This window comes from Aethalodelphis obliquidens, unplaced genomic scaffold, assembly GCF_003676395.1.
Source record: "Aethalodelphis obliquidens isolate GAN/ISIS:26980383/991018 unplaced genomic scaffold, ASM367639v1 scaffold11, whole genome shotgun sequence".
Classification (NCBI taxonomy): domain Eukaryota; kingdom Metazoa; phylum Chordata; class Mammalia; order Artiodactyla; family Delphinidae; genus Aethalodelphis; species Aethalodelphis obliquidens.
This window is the reverse complement of record NW_020837955.1, coordinates 14,860,747-14,881,276: the sequence shown is the minus strand read 5'-3', so window position 1 is coordinate 14,881,276 and position 20,530 is coordinate 14,860,747. Positions and strand designations below refer to the sequence as shown.

The window sequence follows — 20,530 nt, the reverse complement described above, 5'->3', positions numbered from 1 at the left end:
GGCTTTCAGTGTGGTGGGAAATACAGACATGCGCACATAGTTGCAACCCTAATGCGTGTGAGGCTTTACTTTGCTGTCACAAGCCCACTCAAGGGCCTGACTCTACCCAGAGAGCCCGGCTGTGTCAGTGCGCCTGTGGGATCCCACCTTCTCTTTCAGGAAACTGTGGACATGCTGAAGAGTCACATTAAAGAGGAACTGATGCAAGGGGAGGAGGCTGACTCTGTGTATGAGTCCATGGCCCACCTTTCCACAGACCTGCTCATGAAGTGCTCCCTCAACCCCGGCTGTGACGAGGAGCTGTATGAGTCCATGGCAACCTTTGTCCCAGCTGCCACCGAGGACCTCTGTAAGTAGCACAGCGCAGTTCTGCTTCCATCTTTCTGCTGAGAAACGCGTTTCTTCCTTCTGCTGTGTGTGGGGAAATTCCCTTGCTTACCCCCTGCCCCACTCCGGAGTGATGAAGATCCCATTTTACACAAAGTTAGACAGGTCATCATGTGCTGTGACAAGCAGAATCGTTCTCCAAACTTCCTCTGCTATGACTCTGCTGTGTGACTGGAAAGTTTAGAGTCGATGAAGGCGTTGCCTTGTGATCCAGAAGCGAAACCAGTGGCTTTTGACTTTGTCAGTTCCAACGGGCCCTTTTTATAGCAAACATTTTGTAATGCCCCCGCTACTACCCTGACATGAGATACATATAATATAACCTACCTACATATGAAATTTTTAGAAATCAAATATAAGTCCCAATTGAAATATAGAAGAGAACTCATAGGAGAGGAAATGCTCAGATGTGCCTCCATGCAAGGACATAGTGCATTAGTCAGTTGCAGTCACCTACACTCAGAATCACTGCCAATGTCACAGCCTCAAGTGCTGACCGACATGTTTATTGTATCAGTGACTTGGATACCGCCAGCAGCGCTGGCATCAATGCCTGGATTTTCCTAAATGGTGAATGATTCCTCACATTCTCTTCTCCATTTTCATAGTAATTGAATTCCTGGAAAATTTGGTGTATATCAAAACCATGCAAAAATACAAGTTGTATTTTATAAATGAAGCAGTTTAGCTTCTAGGCTCAGAAAATTATAAGCAGTGTTTTTTTGATAACCTTATTTTACTGGATTAATATATAATAAACTTATTTCCAAAATATCATATCTCCAAGATATGATTTTTTTTGTAAATTGCTTAACAAATTTTGCCCGTTTTTGTTTATCTTAATTCTTTTTAATAGCAAAAATAATACATTCTTCCAAAAATTGGAAACAAAAAAGAAATGTATAACCGAGTTATTGAAAGTTCATGACTCCACTCAACCAACTGATACAGCACTTGTAATAGTTCGGTGGGGATTTTTGCCCATATTTTTCCTTATACCTGCTGATATTAAATTAAAAAAAATATACATATAAACAGATATGTACAAATATACACATATGTATAAATATGTATCATAAGCAGTTATTTTTTTAACCCATATGTGTATTAGTGAAATATTTAAAAGTCATGAGGGACACAAAACAAGGCTGTCCCTCACACTGAAGGTTGTCTAGCATCTTTCTCCCTTCTGCTAAATGCCAGTAGTGTCCCTGCATCATGGTGACAACCCAAAATACCCTCATAAGATTTTCCAAACACCCTCTAGAGGGCAGTGCCACTCCCCTTGAAAACCACTGGTCTAAATAAACATTGGCTTTCGATGCACATATCAGGGTTGAAGCAGGAGGACCACACAACCGGCCCTCTAAGGGCCTTCTTTATATGTTACCACCATTTGCTACGAGATGCTAAGAGCTCTGAAAAACTGCCTACAACTTCTCCCTCCTTCCCTCTGGTCTAATAAATAGATTCAAGAAAGACAAGACAAATACCTATCAATGCATCCATCAGCTTTATTGATAGAGGAATTTCTGGAATGGGCTAGATTGAGTATTGCCAATTTTCAGGCTGAGGAGAAGCGGGGACCTGGGCCCACAAGGAGTTGGGCCTGATTTTCCCATCCATGAATGGAAAAGCAGGCATTAAGAGGGTGCTTTGGAGCAGGAAATGTGGGTGGGTCAGGGGGCCAGAGGTGAACCCTGACACCAGCAGAGCCTTTGACACTGCAACCCTAACACCTGGAAGATGTGGTCCAGTGGTTGTTAGGTGCTTGCTAGTCAGACTGGCTGTGCCTCTGGGGGAGGAGAAGAAAGAGGGAAAGAAAGGTAGAAGCTCTCTCTCAGCATCTAACTGGAAGGACTTGAAGTACTTGTGGAAGCTCTTCCCGAATGAGCCGTAACCCAGCAGGAAGGTGAGGAGAGAAGGCGTCATCCTCACCATCCACATCCTCTACCTCACTGAATCCTCAAAGCAACCATACAGGGGTGCTTTTATTAACCTGCGCTTTACAAATGAGGAAACTGAGGCACAGAGGGGTTAAGCAACTCTGCCAAAGTCTCACAGCTAATAAGTGATAGAGTCCAGGTTTGAACCCAGGTCTCTCTGTCTTTAAGGACCATATTCCTTATTCTGTGCCAGAAGTTTCCATCTAACACCACAAATTTTAGTCGTGGTTTCTTTTAGAAAAACCATCTAGCAGCTCCAGCCACGCCTCCTCTTTTCGCGGCCCAGATGTTAGCTCACAAAACAGCCTCTGGCGCCCCTACCCTCGCACATCCATCCATCTCTCCGTGTACCCAACAAGCATTCTGGAGCATCTGTGTTTCTGCCACTTGCCGCTCCCACTCCTGGTTTTTGGTGAGACAACGGGGTGGAGGGAAGACACAGTCCTTTTCAGTCTGGAACAGAGACTCATTCACAAAAGAACATTTGGAGAAAAACTAGTACCCCTCTGGGAAGCCAGAGACCATGCATCATCATTTCTGCCCTGTGTCCCTACGGTGGGGCAGTTGAACAATTGAAGGATCCCGCACTTTACTGGCAGTTGGTTTAGTGTTGACAGAGAGCCTTAACACCTCTTATCCCTCTAGATGCTCCAACACAGGAAACCCCCCAACCACAGCAGTGCAAAGCTGTACGGAATGCTAACAGCAGCCATCCCATGACTCCTGTGTGCTGGGCCTCTCACAGCGTGAGCGCTGAGCCTCTTCAGCACTTACCAAGGCGGTGGAGTGCTGTGGAGCTTGCCTGGTTTGCGGCCAGTTGGCATCTTGTAAAGTTCCAGGGGGTGGGGGGGGGGGGGGGGGGAATTCTGGTTGCCGTGGAGCTAGAAGGAGGCCACCAACAGGCAGGCTGTAGAATTCTGCTGTTTGGGGAATGGGCAGAGGAAACCCACTGCAGTTTTCACTTGCCAGATCATATAAACTCTGAATTTTCTGAATCTAGATATGATTTGTGTTTCTGTCTCTGTGGTTTAATCTTGAGAATGACCACTTACCTATTGGCCCAGAAGCAGCAGCAACTTGTACCTGGGGAGGAACCATTCATCTTACTACCAGTGACTCTCTAGGGGAGAAGGCAGTTTAGGTCATAAATAAGTAGGACAGACTGATAAATCTAAGATGCATATTTGTAACACCAGCCAGCACAGTAATCTTCTGGCCCTTTCAAGTCAACACACTGCTTTCATCTCTGTGATCTCATCTGAGCGTCCTGGGGCTTGGTGGATAAAGTTATCTTCATTTTATAGAGGAGACCGCTAAGGCTTCAAGATTTAGTAACTTACTTAAGTCTAATCGAGGGAGAACTAGGTCAGGAATCTGGGTCTGCATATTCCCAGGGGTCAAGTCTGTCAGCTGCCCACTGAGCTCGAGGACCCTCCTGGCCTGCCCTTCTTCTAGGGTCAGAACTTGCCAGCCCTGGGACGGATACTTACAGGGGAGCTATTTCCTAAATCTAAATAGCGGAGGTTATCATTTGTTTTGTTACCATTCAACCCTAGAGGCTGAAAATAGGAAGGAAACTAGGCCGTGTTTATTCACTAGCTGACTCACTCGCTCACTCATTCATTCATTCACTCACAGGACAAACATTATGGAGTGCAGGCTCTATGCCATCTCCTTACGACAGCTTTGGAGGTCATCTGATCGTGTTGGGACAAATCTACCTCTTTCTGACTTGAGTTTTGGAAAGGGGATAATAATGAGGTCCCCAGAGGGAATCCAAACAAGCGCTAAGTAGGAAGATTGTCAGGGAAACTCCCAGTGTTGAATGAATTGGCTGGGCAGCAATGTTGGGTTCTGATCCTGAGATTTTATGATCCTTCCCCTGAACTTGCGTGCGTGGGTGCGTGTGCACACGTGTGCGCGCACACACACACACACACAGGCACACACACACTCCTCATACTGTCTTTAGTTTAGATATGCTGCCACCAGGTGGTAACTACGTCTTTGTTATCAGACTTTCAACTGTGCTTTCAATTCTCTTGAGAATTTTGTGTTCAAACGCCCACAGATTTAAACCATCATTTTCCGCACCGTACTATGTAAGAAATAAATGTCCTTAGGGTAAGCTTCTGCAAACACTAACTAAAAATCACAGCACACCTCTCTTTGGGTGTCTTCACTATCTCCTGATTTTTTTCTCATTTACTTCGTTTGCTTCTAATCCTGCCTTCAGAGAACGATGTGGTGGTCCTGGTGGTCCTTTGACTTAGGTAATACGTTTTGTGTGGAAAGCCTCACCGAGTGACTGGGCACTTTGGTAAGGCTCTGGGTACTAAGGCCTCAGGAGCCATTTCTGGGAGGCCCTCGTCCAGCTGTTACAAAGGCAATCCGCTTGCGGATTTAGTGCTGCTTGACTATCTCAGAGGTCTGTCTTTCTGCATCAGGAGAGAGGAGTAAAAGGAGAAAGATGCAATGTCTCGCTACTAGAGACTAAACTCACACGTGTCACACTAATCCATCCCAGAGGGCTGTTCTGCTTCCTGTGACCCTTGCGTTGGACGTTTCTTTTGCGCCCCTGCTCCCTCCACCTGGGTCTGTGGCTCAAGTCTGTGCGCAGTGGAGAGCCAGCTTAGCCCCAGCTAACTTGCTGACTTCCCTTAGCAACCTCCTTGGTAACTGCCGCCTTTGTAACAGATCATCTCCAGCAGTGTTTTCTTTACTGGAGCTCTCTGGTTACAGTCTCTGTGAGCAGGGTCCCCTCTGAGCTGGGGGCATAACTGGGCCCAGTGAACAGCCTCATAGCCCAGCCATGTAAGGTCTGAGCCCACCTGAAGGACCATTTGTAAGTAAAATTAAGTTACTGGAACATGTTGCCTTCCCCATCTGCACATTTGTTTTTTAACATCTTTATTGGAGTATAATTGCTTTACAATGGTGTGCTAGCCTCTGCCCTACAACAAAAGGAATCAGCCATATATACACATATGTTCCCATATCTCCTCCATCTGCACACTTTTCTCTCAAGAGTCTTCCTTCCTGCAGCCGCGGAGTCTCTGCCATCCTCCTGCTATTCATCTTGGGAAGACCCTGGCTAGTAGAGCCAAGAAGTGCCGTAGAGGCCGTGGGGCTGGGTGCAAGGCATGAGGTCTTACCATCAAGGAACTCCCTCTGAGGCAGGGCTGGCTGTTCCTGTCTTGTCTGGGGCTGAAACTGACCTGGTGAAGCAGAGGGATCCTCCGGGCACTTCCTGGCTGCTGTAGCTTTTCCCTCCTCTAGATGTACAAGAACTGTGTTGTGGAGATGGGCACTTAGTGAAAGCATGCTGGATTGAATGTTTTTAAATTAATAAGATAAAATCCTCACCATCAGCAGCGACCTTGCTCCCCTCTGCACCTGCACAGCTGTGGGTCACACCCTCCCCGGGCACGGCATGCAGATCATTTTGCACTCTGGTTATGTACACGCTCCTCTGCTTACCTGTTCCTACTTCAGTTAGGAAGCGTGTATCATCCACAGGCTGTACACAACAGGTGCTCAATTATTTCTTGAATTTGAGAGTTACCAGAAAATAAGAAATCATCCTAGATGTTGTGGTGTGGAATTGTTTGTTGATGTTCCAGTGCAAGGACGTCACTTCCCTGATAGGTGGTAGTGAGATACCTGTTAGATGTCCCCGAAGGTGGGACGTCTTTGGCTGTTCCCAGCTGCCTTTTCTTTCTTGTCTCCATACATTTGCTTGTGCTGTTCCTGCTGCTTGAATTGCCCTTCTCTTTTCTCAGCTTGGGAAATGCCCAGATTCCTTAACAAAGCCCAAAGATCTCCTTATCCATGTATTCATTTGCTTATTACCCGTTAGTTTGTCCATTCTCACGTTCATTCATTCAACAACATTTATCAACCCCCTTGAGTGTTTAAGTCACTGTGCCGGGTGATGAGGAGTCAGTAAATAAGCTGGTATGATCTCTGCCTTCCAGAGCTTCCCTTCTAGCGGGAGAGTTGGATATTAAACAAAGGTACTGCATAACTGAATATATAACTACAAACTGTGACAGTACGATTGAGGAAAAAGACACGGTGCCCTCAAGAGGGCAGCTAGTAGAGAATGGATTGGGGGAGGGGTACCTGTGACTTAGCAAGTCATAGTACCCACTACACCAGATCAGGAGCTCATCCCGTGGACTCATTCCTGCAAGACAGAGGGCCTGTGTGCTTACCAGGAGCACTGCACTAAGGTACTTGTTGTCTGCTAAGAAATCCACGAAACTTAGCATGCTGCTTCTCCTAACCCTTTCATGCTTAGCTTCTTTTTTCAATGTCAGTCACTCCTTAGCACCTCTAATTTCAGACTGCCATTTCTCCTCTCTCTGTCTCTGTTTCTCTGTCTCTGTTTCTGTCTCTGCCTCTCCCCTCGCCCAACTCCCTCTTTCTTTGTGTCTCATTGTCTCTCTCCCTCTCCTTCCCCCGCCACCTCTGCACGTGTGTGACTATCTCTTTCTCTCTGTCCCTGTCTCTGCCTCTCTGTCTCTGTCTGTCTCTCTGCTTCCCTTCACTTCTCCATGAGGGTATGGGAAGGTTGGACTTTCTTATTGACATGGTCCATCACAGCAGTCCGTTCCACCTGTGTGCAGATGGAACCAATCGGGTTTCAGGTTTTCTTCACATGTTTTACCATGCTGATGCTTGTTCTAAGCCTCTTTTCTGGCCACAAAAGCACTTGCTGAAAAAAAATTCTTTTGGCCTGCTTTCAGGGTTTGAGAGCCTTTCCAGAAGAATAGTTTCTCAGTATCCGACATTTTACTGTATTACATACTCAGATTAGGTTTTCTGTTAAATTAACAACACATAATCTGGATGGAGTTTCCACTGCAGCCGAGTGATCTAGATTTATGTCCCATGAGGAGTATCATATGAGCTTCTTTGAAAATTAGTTATTGCTCTTGATTCATTCCTTAATTACTTGCCTGCCTGCCTTCTCTTCATCTGTTCAAGCTTCTTTCTTCCCAGGAATGGTTTCTTTGGGATTGACTCCTTTGAAAAAGTATAGTGTAACGCTGCAGCTGCTTTTCCCAGAAGGAGACTGTGGCCCCAGAGTTTCCTTGTTATTGTTTTGGGGTTTTTTCCCAATGAAATGAAAGAACTTTGCACTTTTTCCTTAGACCAGCAGGTTTCAGCACATTTCAGTTTATCTAAGTGGTGAAGGTTAAATGCTTAGAATCTGAAGTACAAACCCTGAGCATCCAGGGGCGCAGGGATCTGTTGCTGTGCTTTCCTTTTCAAAATGTACTTTGTCTGGAAGCGGACTCCTTTCACCTCCAGAATTTTCTATTTCTGTCGCTCCTGTTTTACTGTGTGCCTGGGTTGTATGTACGCATGGGTTGTCAAATTTACAGTTTGAGGGTTTTATCTCTCATTAAGTCCAAACCACCAGGTACTTTTTCTTTTCTTTATTATTACGAAAGTAGTATCTGCTACTACGAGGACTTACTGCCTAATATAGCTATGGCAAATAGTGTTTTAAAAGTAATTTCATGTGTCAGTGTCAGTTAGCTGGCGTTGAGTGCCTGGGGAGCTGTGTTGAGAAGGATTCTGAGGCCACAAAGAGTGCTATGATTGAATAGGGATGTTTGCCTTGAGTACACAATAGGGACATGGAGGCCAATGTGTGTATCCACTGTTCCTGGTCTAATTCAAAGATACTTACGTTGAACTCAGTATAAAAATAATCATTTTATTTAAAATATAAATGGAAAGAAAAGTATTTTTCTTCATTTAAGGCAGTGCCCCTACAGAGACTCAACAGAGGCCTGTGCCCACATCAGGCCAGGGCTACTGAGTCCACATGTGGACATGACGTGAAGGACTTGCTTGAGTGCACCCTGGTCCCTGTGCCCACTCCCCTCGCCAGTCCCACATGGGAAGGGAATTCATGACAGGTTGACTGTGCTCACATTTGGTCTTACCTGTGGTAGGCAGAATAATGCCCCTGAACCTATGAATATGCTAGATTACATGGCAAAGGGGAATGAAAGTTGCAGATGGAATTAAGGTTGCTAATGAGCTGGCCTTAAAATAACGGGAATATCCTGGATTATCAGGGTGGGCACAGTATAATCACAAGGGACCTTGAAAGTAGAAGAAAGATGGGAATTTCCTGGTGATCCACTGGTTAGGACTCAGCACTTTCACTGCGGTGGCCTGGGTTCAATCTCTGGCCCTGGTCGTGGCCAAAAAAAAACGTAAAAGAAGGAATCAGGTTAGACCAGAGATGGCACCATGAGAAGGACTCAGTTCAGCTGAGCTTTCTGTCCAACATCACTGGCTTTGAAGATGGAAGAAGAGGGCCTCGTGCCGAGGAGTGCAGGGCCTCTAGAAGCTGGAAAGGGCAAGAAGACTGAACCTCCCCTAGATCTCCCAGAAAGGAACGCAGTCCAGCCGAAACCTTGATTTAGTCCGGTGAGACCCATTTCAGACCTCTGAACTACAGAACTGGATGTTGTTTTAAGTCACTAAGTTTGTGGTAATTTGCTACAGCAACAATAGAAAGCTAATAAACTGTCTAGGTTGCCTCAATATAATGATAACCATTAATATTTAGTGCCTAGTACTGTTGCTAAACATTTTATAAGCATCGTCTCCATTGGTTCATACAGTCTTCCTATGAGGTAGGTACTGTTATCCATACCCACTTTACAGATGGAGATATGAAAGCTTAGTGATATCAAGTAACTTGTCCAAGGACACAGAGCTGCTAAGAATCAGAGCCAGGGCTTGAACGCAGGTCTCCAGGATATCAAAGTGCACGCTGGTAATCACCACCTCCGACTGTGATCTTGACCTGCTTTAATAATAAAGATAATGGTAACAATAGTAATAGCAGCTAACATTCATTTAGCACTTCCTACGTGCTAGGCACTGTGCTTCTCATTTAGTACTCATGACAAACCTATGAGATACGTACTATTATTATCACCATTTTACAGACATTATCGGCCAGTGTCCTGGACCTCTATTGCTTGCCTGGCCTTGACTGCTGCCTTTCTCTGACTTACATTTGCCGCCCGAATGCAGACCATTCACTTGGCTCCAGCCCTTGTCAGGGCCTTTACAGCTGACTTCCAGGCCTTCTCATGTGTCTGCAGACCACCCATCTCCTCCCTGTGCCCCTGCCTCCATCATGCTCTTTCAGCCAAGCCTCAGATCCTCTGGCTTTAGGCTCTGACCTTAAGATCAGCCTCTACCTGTGATCCCGGCAGTATGGGGTGGGGCCAGAAGCGACTGAAGAGCTGCTAGAATTTCCCCTTGGTGCTCATTGCTGAGCCCTCTAATAAAAAATGTGATAAGCCTCAGGAAAGCACAAGGTAATGGGCATGGGGCCTCCAAGTCAGGTCTGGACTGCAGCGGCAGAGCCTTGGCCAAGGAGGAAAGAAGCCTCCAGCTCCGTCCAGCCTGGACTTGGTGTTCAGGAGCCATGATCAAGACAACGCCTGGCAAACCTTGTTTGTGAGTCAGGTTTCCACACATAATTCCATGGTGAAGAATTATCGTTTGTTATCTTACAAGGCCTCCTTGCTTTAAGTATATTCAATATAAAAATATTGCTTGGGTGTAATTCTTTACTAGGAAAGGTAATTTGAAAATATGTGTGGATATTCAGATGTTAGAATTAACCCATAAGCATTTATTACTCTGAAGGAGGAGACTTGACTTCAAACAAATAAAGTTACTATTAAAAAGTACAAATTGAGTCCTCTTTTTAAAATTGTTCTCTACTTAGGACATTAGTGTGGGTGTAGAATTTAACAATAAAGATAACAGTAATAATAGCAGCTAACGTGCATTTAGCACTTCCTATGTGCTGAGCACTGTGCTTCTCATTTAATACTCATGACAAACCTATGATATATGTACTATTATTATCACCATTTTACAGACAGGAAAACAGATCCTGAGAGGATGTAAACAACTTGGCCCAAGATAGTTGTGGGCAAAGAGTTAATGTAACAGCTCTCATTTCCCTTTCTGCAGGAGAGTTTGACCTTTGTTGACTTCCACTCTGTTACCCTGGTGACCTGATAAAAGCCATATGTCAATTATGTCTCTAGGCAACATTGCCTATGATAAAAATGACCCCTAAATGGTGGTAAATTGCATCTGGAACTGAGAGGAGTTGTATGTAAACTATAAATACCTGAAAGGGACACCATACTTTGGGCTTCCCTGAGGGCAACGTCTCTGGATGCCTCTTATGGGGACCCTGGAAGCTAATGCCTCAGGAGTTGCTAATAAACTCCAGAGTTGGGAAATGCTGCTCCTTTGAGACACCATGGCAGCTTCTCCACCTGCCTGATATGGATCTTTTCTCCTTGCCTGCGAGTTGCTGGATTGGTGTAAAGACTGCCTTTGATGAGGAAGGCCGCTTGGTACTGTCCTGCTGGTCTGTATCCTCCATCCTTCTGAGTAGGCTGGCACCAGCATGGCCCACGGTCGTCTTGTGAGTCCAAATGATCAGCTGGATCCAAAAAGTTGGATCTAAAAGTCAGTTGGACGGGTGGGTGTTGCAGTCCTGTAGTCAGAAGTGGAAGAGTCAAAATTGGAAACTATGCATTCTGACCACAGTGCCCAAACCTCTCACCATCCTTTTAGGGTGCCTAGAAATAGGAGAAATAATTCTACTAATGTCTCAGGACTGATCTTTAGCAGATCCTAGTTTGTCTCCTTCCAAAGTCATGCTCTTAACCACCAGTGAAAGCGTGACCGTAGAGTAAAAAGATTTGTTTGGCACAGGTGGCTCATTTAGCCCTGCCTTGTTCATCGTACCCAGAGGTGCGTGGCTCACAGGAGTCCCTGGAAGGTGACTTGATAGTGTAGATGGACAGGAAAGGGTCAGCGTAGGTCATTGCCAGTGCTTATGCTTCTTTAGTTTTGCTGTTGCATTTCTTCCTCTCCTTTTCTCATCTCTTTCCCTCCTACCTGTTCTTCTTCTTAAAAAAAAACTTTTTATTTTGAAGTACTTTTAGATTTAGAGAAAAGTTGCAAAAATGCTACCCTTCCTGTATACCTTTCACCCAGATTTCCCTAATATTAACATCTTACATAACCAGAGTACAGTTACTAAAGCTGAGAAATTAACATTGGTGCAATTCCACTAACTAACCTCCAGACCTTGTTCAAAATTTCACTGTTCCCCCTAATCTTCTTTTTCTGTTTGTAAGTAGGACTAGATGCTGAACCTAGATAGGATCCTGCAGTGCATGCTGTTATTCTCCTTAGTCTCCTCCAATGTGTAACAGTTCCTCAGTCTTTCCTCATCTTGACACTCTGGAAGAACACCAATCAGTTATTTTGTAGCATGCCCTTTAGTTTGGGTTTGTCAGATGCTTTCTGTGATTGGACTGAGGTTATAAATTCGGGGCAAGAATGCCATAGCAATGATGTTGCATCCTCAGTGCATTGTAGCAAAGGATCGTGACATTGACATGTTATTACTGGTGCTCATTCTTTTTTCTCTCTTTTCTTTTTAAAATTCTTTCTTTAACCCACATAAAATTCAGCACGTTATGATGGGGTCATAGTACCAGGGACAGAAGCCTGCCTCCTTGTTATAGAAGCGTGCCAGGTCCAGCCAGGGCTGCTCTTGCTGTTTCCATTTTTCTTCTACATTTTGTTTTTCCAACACTCTTTGTAGCTCCTTCAATTTTGCAGCTACATCTCAGATGTGGAAATCAGTTGTCTCAAACTGAACTTTGTTAGTGAAGTAGCCAGGCCGTGCGTATCTCTTTTACCTCTGTCAGTGGGGGTGGCCGATTGTGTGTGTGAGGTTTGCGCTCTGGTGTTGCCAGCCTGGGAGATCTGGTTATTGGTGATTGAAACTGTCCTGACGCTGCTCTGCCCTCACTAGGTTCTTAGAGATGCTGGAGTCTGAGGGCGCTGTGGTTTCCTGGAGGATGCAGCACTGGGCATGACAGAGCCCAACGATAGGTCCACAAAGCTTTTCCCTCCCCTCATCTCTAGGGGTGTCTGATGCAAGCAAGTCTTTCCTTCAGGGTCTTTTCCTCTGTGTTTTATTGTTGTGTGAATGAAGAGTTTCAAAAGTTGGCTGGGTCAGGGTCAGGCAGCTGAGGGGTGAGGTATTGTAGGGGTAGGAGTCAGGAGGGTAGAGGAGGGTCCTGCTCCCAGTAAGGCACACCTGTAGGATATGTCTTTCTTCCCAATTTTCTAACTCCATGAGAAACATGTCCCATAAAACCACAATTAAGCAATTTAAATAGAAATCTCAAATAAGTGGCATTTTTCTGGTCTTGAATTTTTAAGGAATGAATTGTGAGTTCTTAGAAAATTTTTTAAAATATTTATTTATTTATTTATTTTGGCTGTGCCGGGTCTTAGTTGCAGCATGTGGGATCTTTAGTTGCAGCATGTGGACTTCTTAGTTGCGGCATGCATGTGGGATCTAGTTCCCAGACCAGGGATCGAACCCGGGCCCTCTGCATTGGGAGCTCAGAGTCTTACCCACTGGACCACCAGGGAAGTCGCAGAAATTTATTTTTAAAATTAAAACACTTCTAGGTGTGTTTCAGGATCAGTACAGTCACCCTAATCTCTCTACGGTTTACTTTAAATAATTCAGTGTTGCCAAGAGAAGTTCACTGAATTAACAGTTTACTCATTTGGAATTACAGGGCTCTGGACCAGAGGGTATCAAGGTACATTATATTCAATGTAATGTCTCCACTACACACATTTCAAGAAACATTAAACTGAAAAGGTAGAAAAAGGGAATGCTTTATCTTCCCTTTTTTTGGATAATATTTAAGGTAACGAAAACATGATCAGAGCTCTGCATTTCTTTCCTTTATTTTTCCAATAGGATAGAAAAACTAGAATATAAAAAGATGAACAGTGAAAAAACCTTTCTCCAGTCCTTGTCTGTCATCTTTCTAGTTCCCAGGAAACCATTGGTCTTAATTTCTTATATCTCCTTCCAGAGTTTCTTTTTTGCATATACAGGAAAATACAAAAATAGAATCTTATTTTCCCCTTTTGGGGGCAAAAGGTAGCATATTAATTTTCAAAAATGTTGTATTTCTTAAAGATTCTGATTCATCAAGAATGTGTTTTTTTTTCTTTTGTCTCAGATCTTTTTTTAAAAAATTACATATTATAGCCCCCTATGAACCCCCTCTGGAACCTGATTGTCCTCCCTCCCTCCCAGAGGTAACCCCTACCATGAACTCAACATTTATCCTTTCCAGCATTTCAGCATGTTTTCATATGTTTACTAGATATTTATGAATTCATAAACTACATGTAGTATCATTTTATAGACCTTAAAACTTTATATAAAGTACTTTATATACTGAAAACTACTTTATATAAAATGCTTTATATACTGCAAACACCAGTCTGCAACTTTTTCACTCAACATTGTGTTTTGTTTTGTTTTATGGTCACAAAATTTATATTTAGATTATTAAAAGATTGTCAAAGTTTGAAACAAGGTCGGGTAAGAGCTATGCTATGTAATAATGTAATATCTGGTCACTGGAAAGTTTAAAAATTAGTATGGACTTCCCTGGTGGCACAGTGGTTAAGAATCTGCCTGCCAATGCAGGGGACACAGGTTCGATCCCTGGTCCAGGAAGATCCCACATGCTGCGGAACAGCTAAGCCCGTGCGCCACAACTACTGACCCTGCACTCTAGAGCCCGCGAGCCAAAACTGCTGAAGCCCGCGTGCCACAGCTACTGAAGCCCACGTGCCTAGAGCCCGTGCTCCGCAGCAAGAGAAGCCACCGCGATGCGAAGCCTGCGCACCGCAACGAAGAGTAGCCCGCACTTGCCGCAACTTAGAGGAAGCTCGCACGCAGCAAGGAGGACCCAATGCAGCCAAAAATAAATACACAAATAAATAAATAAATTTTTAAAAAATCAGTATGTTTTATAATTAGAAAATCAGTAATCTGGTAATTGACAGGTGAGCCATAATTTTTTTAAATAACCTGAAATTATTTTTGCTTTGGGAATCTAATTGTACATACTTGATCATAATTACCTAGGCCTTTTAAAAAAGTGCTGATAGGGTTTTTCTCATATATGAATGCAACAGAAGCCACTATGGATAATTTGGAAGACGAAGAAAAGTGTAAAATAGAAAATAAAATGTCCATGGTCTGAAATGTCCATGACCTATCCATACTACTTCAGAAATAGCCACTATATACATTTTGATGTATTGCCTTTCAGGCTTTTTTTCTATGTACATACAGATATTTTGTTTCAAAACTAGGATTATGTCATGTGAAGTTCATTATCCTTAACATAACTTTACGACCATGACCTCTTTTCAATTAATATTCTTGGAAAATGTAATATAAATATAAATATTTCATACAAATTCACCAGACTGTATTTAACTGGTCCCCAAAGATCAAAGTAGTAGGAACAGTATATCTGTGTATACTGATTAAATTCAAATGATTTTTTTTCTCAAAGTATACTATTCAACTTCAAACTACATATTTTGCCTAAGCAAACAAGTCCCCAGTAACTGTGTGATATGCCTTACTGAACGCAACCTCTTGATATTATCAAAGTTCTGCTTTTAACACGTCTGAAATTTTGCTCCCAAAATGCATACTTCAGAGTCACAAAGTAACGTAAAGTAATGTTGGTTACTAAGGTTTTAGTAGAATCTGCTGTGGCAATTGAATAGTTTTCACACACAGTTTTGGTCCCCATGGGTTTATGCTTAATAGTGAAAAACCAAAGGTCTATGTGCTTCTTCCTTATAAATGACCAATTACATGAATGACCTAAAAATAGAGTTCTGGGTGTTATGTTTTTGAGATGGTACTACGTTGATAGAGTGGCTCCCATACATTCTTTTTAACTGTTGAAAATGGTTCATTGTTTAAATAAATTACAATTTATCGATTCTTTGTTGTTTCTGCCTCCAATTATTTGTTGTTGTCGTTTTGTGGGGTTTTTTGCTGTTATAAAGACTACAGTTATATATTTAAAAATTAAGCTAATTCTTTGAAACACAAATGAGCATATCTATACCTTTTGAGTCCTGTGGTCTAGAAAAGGGCCTGAAGTTTGTAAATGTTGCTCTCCTTTATACCCCATATTTACTGAATGTCCTTATTGAGTAGATAGATAATTGGATGTATTGATACATGCATGGACCTATGCATGCATGGGTGATTAGATGGATGGATGGGTAGATGGATGGTTTAGTGAATTCTTGAATCTCTTGATTTGTCAAACCTTGTATATCCACTTATAAAATGTCCTTGTCTGTGTGGAAGAACAACATATAAACTCTTAGTTTCCTTTTCCTTCTAGATGTTGAAATGCTTCAGGCCAGTACATCTAATCCAATGCCCGGAGATGGTTTCTCTCGGACCACTAAGGATTCTATGATCCGCAAGTTTTTAGAAGGTAAGTTGCAGCAGTGAGCAGGGAAGCAAAAAGAGGGAGAGAGAAATAAAGGTAAGATATTGCCTGGCTCCCGATGAGGGTTGCTCCACTGAAGGAATGGGCTGCCATGTACATGCCACATGGTGTGCTTGAAGGCACTCTATTCCCACAAGCTCCCCCATAAGCCTATTACAAGTAAGCCAGAAGTTCCCACCACTGGACCCACTGCTTTGGGTAAACAAGTTGCCTTTAGCAAAATTTCTTTTTAAATACACTTGTTTATTTTTATTTGACCAAAATTTAATGAGTACCTACTATGAGCAAAGCACTATTTTAGTTGTTGGGCTAGGGGACACAAAGGAAAATAAGATATAATCAATACCCTCAAGAGACTTTACTTTCTGGTGAAGGAGGAGAACATAGGAGAACATACACAGGTATTATTAAGTCAAGGTTGTATTGGAGAGTGATTATATATATGTTGTCCAGTTTTCCCACTATTTATGAAGAGATTGTCTTTGCCCCCCCCCATGTATTCTTGGCTCCTTTGTCATAAATTAATTGATCATATAAGCATGAGTTTATTTCTGGGCTTTCTATTTGTTTTCATTGATCTACAGTAGTCCATTTTTATGCCAATACTATACTGTTTTGATTACTATAGCTTTATAGTATAGTTTGAAATCAGGGAGTATGATACTTTCAGCTTTGTTCTTCTTTCTCAAGATTGCTTTGGCTATTTGGGGTCTTTTGTGTTTCCATACACATTTTAGAATTATTTGTCCTAGTTCTGTGAAAAATGCCATTGGTATTTTGATAGAGATTGCATTGAATCCATAGTTTTCTTTGGGTAGTATGGTCATTTTAACAATATTAATTCTTCCAATCCACGAATGTGGTATATCTTTCCATTTATTTGTGTTGTCTTCAGTTTCTTTCATAAATGTCTTATAATGTTCAGAGTACAGGTCTTTTACCTCTTTGGTTAGATTTATTCCTAGGTATTTTATTCTTTTTGATGCAATTGTAATTGGGATTTTTTTCTTAATTTCTGTTTCTTATAGTTTATTATTAGTGAACACAACAGATTTCTGTATATTAATTTTGTATTCTGCAACTTAACTGAATTCATTTACTAGTTCTAACAGTTTTTTGTGGGTTTTTTTGGCTGTGTTGGGTCTTTGTTGCTGTGCGTGGGCTTTCTCTAGTAGTGGCGAGTGGGGGCTACTCTTCGTTGCAGTGCATGGGCTTCTTATTGTGGTGGCTTCTCTCGTTGTGGAACACAGGCTCTAGGCACGTGGGCTTCAGTAGTTGCGGCATGCGGGCTCAGTAGTTGTGGCTCACGGGCTCTAGAGCACAGGCTCAGTAGTTGTGGTGCACAGGCTTAGTTGCTCCATGGCATGTGAGATCTTCCCAGACAAGGGATCGAACCCGTGTCCCCTGCATTGGCAGGAGGATTCTCAACCACTGCGCCACCAGGGAAGCACCACTAGTTCTAGTAGTTTTTTGATGGCATCTTTAGGATTTCCTATATACAGTATCATGTTATCTGCAAACAGTGACCATTTTTCTCTTTCCTTTCTGATTTGGATTCCTTTTCTTTCTTTCTTTTTTTATAAATTATTTTATTTTTTATTTTATTTATTTTTAGCTGTGTTGGGTTTTCGTTGCCACGTGCGGGCTTTCTCTAGTTGTGGCGAGTGGGGGCTACTCTTCATTGCAGTGAACAGGCTTCTCATTGTGGTGGCTTGTCTTGCTGCAGAACACAGGCTCTAGGCACATGGGCTTCAGTAGTTGTGGCACGTGGGCTCAGTAGTTGTGGCTCATGGGCTCTAGAGTGCAGGCTTAGTAGTCATAGCGCATGGGCTTAGTTGCTCTGTGGCACATGGGATCTTCCCAGACCAGGAATCGAACCGTGTCCCCTGCATTGGCAGGCGGACTCTTAACCACTGCGCCACCAGGGAAGTCCCTGTTATTTCTTTTTCTTGTATGATTACTATGGCTAGGACTTCCAATACTATGTTGTTCCTGATCTTAACAGAAATGTTTTCAGCTTTTCACCATTGTGTATGATGTTAGCTGTGAGATTGTTATATATGGCCTTTATTATGTTGAGGTGTGTTCCCTCTATACCCACTATGTTGAGAGTTTTTATCATAAATGGATGTTGAATTTTGTCAAAAGCTTTCTCTGTATCCATTGAAATGATCATATGATATTTATTCTTTCATTTGTTACTATGATGTATCACATTCGTTGATTTGCAGATATTGAGTCATTTTTGCATCCCTGGGATTAAATCCCACTTCATCATGGTGCATGATCCTTTTAATGCATTGTTGAATTCCCTTTGCTAATATTTTGTTGAGGACAATTTTGCATCTATGTTCATCAAGGATATTGGCCTGTAATTTTATTTTTTTTGATGTCTTTTTCTGCTTTGGGTATCAGGGTGATGCTGGCATCATAGATGAATTCAGCCACTCTATGTCTTTTTTCTTTTTTCTTTTTTTTTTTTTTTTGTGGTATGTAGGCCTCTCACTGTTGTGGCCTCTCCCATTGTGGAGCACAGGCTCCAGACGCACAGGCTCAACGGCCATGGCTCACAGGCCCAGCCGCTCCGTGGCATGTGGGATCTTCCTGGACCGGGGCACAAACCCGCGTCCCCTGCATCGGCAGGTGGACTCTCAACCACTGCGCCACCAGGGAAGCCCCACTCTATGTCTTTTGATTGGAACAATTAGTCCATTTACAGTTAAAGCAATTTTTTGGTAGGTATGTGCTTATTGCCATTTTGTTAATGTTTTCTGGTTGGTTTTTAATATCTCTTTTTGGTTCCTTTCTTCTTTTCCTATTTCCTTGTGATCTGATGACTATCTTTAGTGTTATGTTTGGATTCCTTTCTCTTTTTTTGTATGTATCTATAATAGATTTTTTGGTTTGTGATTACCATGAGGTTTTTTTTTTTTAATTAATTAATTTCTTTACTTTTGGCTGCATTGGGTCTTCGTTGCTGTATACGGGCTTTCTCTAGTTGCGGCAAGTGGGGGCTACTCTTCATTGCAGTGCATGGGCTTCTCATTGCGGTGGCTTCTCTTGTTGCGGAGCACGGGCTCTAGACACGAGGGCTTCAGTAGTTGTGGCATGTGGGCTCAGTAGTTGTGGCTCGTGGGCTTAGTTGCTCTGTGGTATGTGGGATCTTCCCAGACCAGGGCTCGAACACATGTCCCCTGCATTGGCAGCCGGATTCTTTTTTTTTTTTTTAATTTATTTTATTTATTTATCTTTGGCTGCGTTGGGTCTTCACTGCTGTGCACGGGCTTTCTCTACTTGCGGCGAGCAGGAGCTACTCTTCATTGCGGTGCACGGGCTTCTCATTGCGGTGGCCTCTCGTTGCAAAGCATGGGCTCTAGGTGTGCAGGCTTCAGTAGTTGGGGCTCACAGGCTCAGTAGTTGTGGCACATGGGCTTAGTTGCTCCGCGGCATGTGGGGTCCTCCCGGACCAGGGCTCGAACCCTTGTCCCCTGCATTAGCAGGCAGATTCTCAACCACTGTGCCACCAGGGAAGCCCCATCTTTCTGTTCTGTGTATCCCTCAGCTACTTATTGTGGATATAGGTGATTTTAATACTTTTGTCTTTTAACCTTCCTACTAGCTTTATAAGTGGTTGATCTGTATATTTACTGTATATTTGCCTTTATCAATGAGATTTTTCTTTTTTTCATTTTCATATTTCTAGTTGTGGTATTTTCTTTTCTGCTTAGAGACATCCCTTTAACACTTTCTGTAAAGCCAGCTTAATGGTGCTGAATTTTTTTAGCTTTTGCTTGTCTGTAAAACTCTTTATCTCTCCTTCAAATATGAATGATATCCTTTCTGGGTAGAGTATTCTTGGTTATAAGCTTATGTTTATCACGTTAAATATGATATCACTCCCTTCTGGCCTGCAACGTTTCTGCTAAAGAGCACCTGGTATTCTTATGGGAGTTCCCTTACACGTAACTAGTTGCCTTTCCCTTGCTGCTTTTAATATTCTCCCTTTAGCTTTTTTTTTTTTTTTTGCGGTATGCGGGCCTCTCACTGTTGTGGCCTCTCCCGTTGTGGAGCACAGGTTCCGGACGCACAGGCTCAGTGGCCATGGCTCACGGGCCCAGCCGCTCCGCGGCACGTGGGATCTTTCCGGACCAGGGCACGAGCCCGTGTCCCCTGCATCGGCAGGCGGACTCTCAACCACTGCGCCACCAGGGAAGCCCCTCCCTTTATCTTTAATTTTTGCCATTTTAATTACAGTGTGTCTTGGTGTGGACCTTTTTGGGTTGATCTTGTTTGGGACTCTCTGTGTATCCTGGACCTGAATGTCTGTTTCCTTTCCCGGGTTAGGGAAGTTTTCATCTATTATTTCCTCAGATATGTTCTCTGCCCCTTTTGCTCTCTTTTCTCCTTCAGAGATCCAAAAAACATTTCTTCTTTTCTGTTCAGCTTGAGTGATTTCCACTATTCTGTCTTCCAGTTCAATGATCTGTTCCTCTGTATTATCTCATCTACTATTAATTCCTTCTGGTGTATTTAAAAATTTCAGTTATTGTATCCTTCAGATCTGCTTGGTTCCTTAAATTTTCGAGCTCTTTCTTAAGCTTCTCACTGTGTTCATCCATTCCTCTCCCAAGTTCAGTGAACCTCTTTTTTTTTTTTTTTTTTTTTTTTTTTTTTGCGGTACGCTGGCCTCTCACTGCTGTGGCCTCTCCCGTTGCGGAGCACAGGCTCCGGACGCAC

General features: G+C 43.0%; 1 protein-coding gene across 3 annotated transcripts in view; it reads left to right on the top strand.

Moving 5' to 3' along the window:
• PIK3AP1 (phosphoinositide-3-kinase adaptor protein 1) overlaps positions 1-20,530 on the top strand; it is a 114,448-nt gene that overhangs the window by 62,367 nt on the left and 31,551 nt on the right. For all 3 annotated transcript variants that reach the window (XM_027112160.1, XM_027112161.1, XM_027112162.1), the window contains 2 exons: positions 160-349; positions 15,683-15,778. In XM_027112160.1, coding sequence (XP_026967961.1) covers positions 160-349; positions 15,683-15,778 — 286 coding nt within the window. The remainder of the gene's footprint in view (positions 1-159; positions 350-15,682; positions 15,779-20,530) is intronic.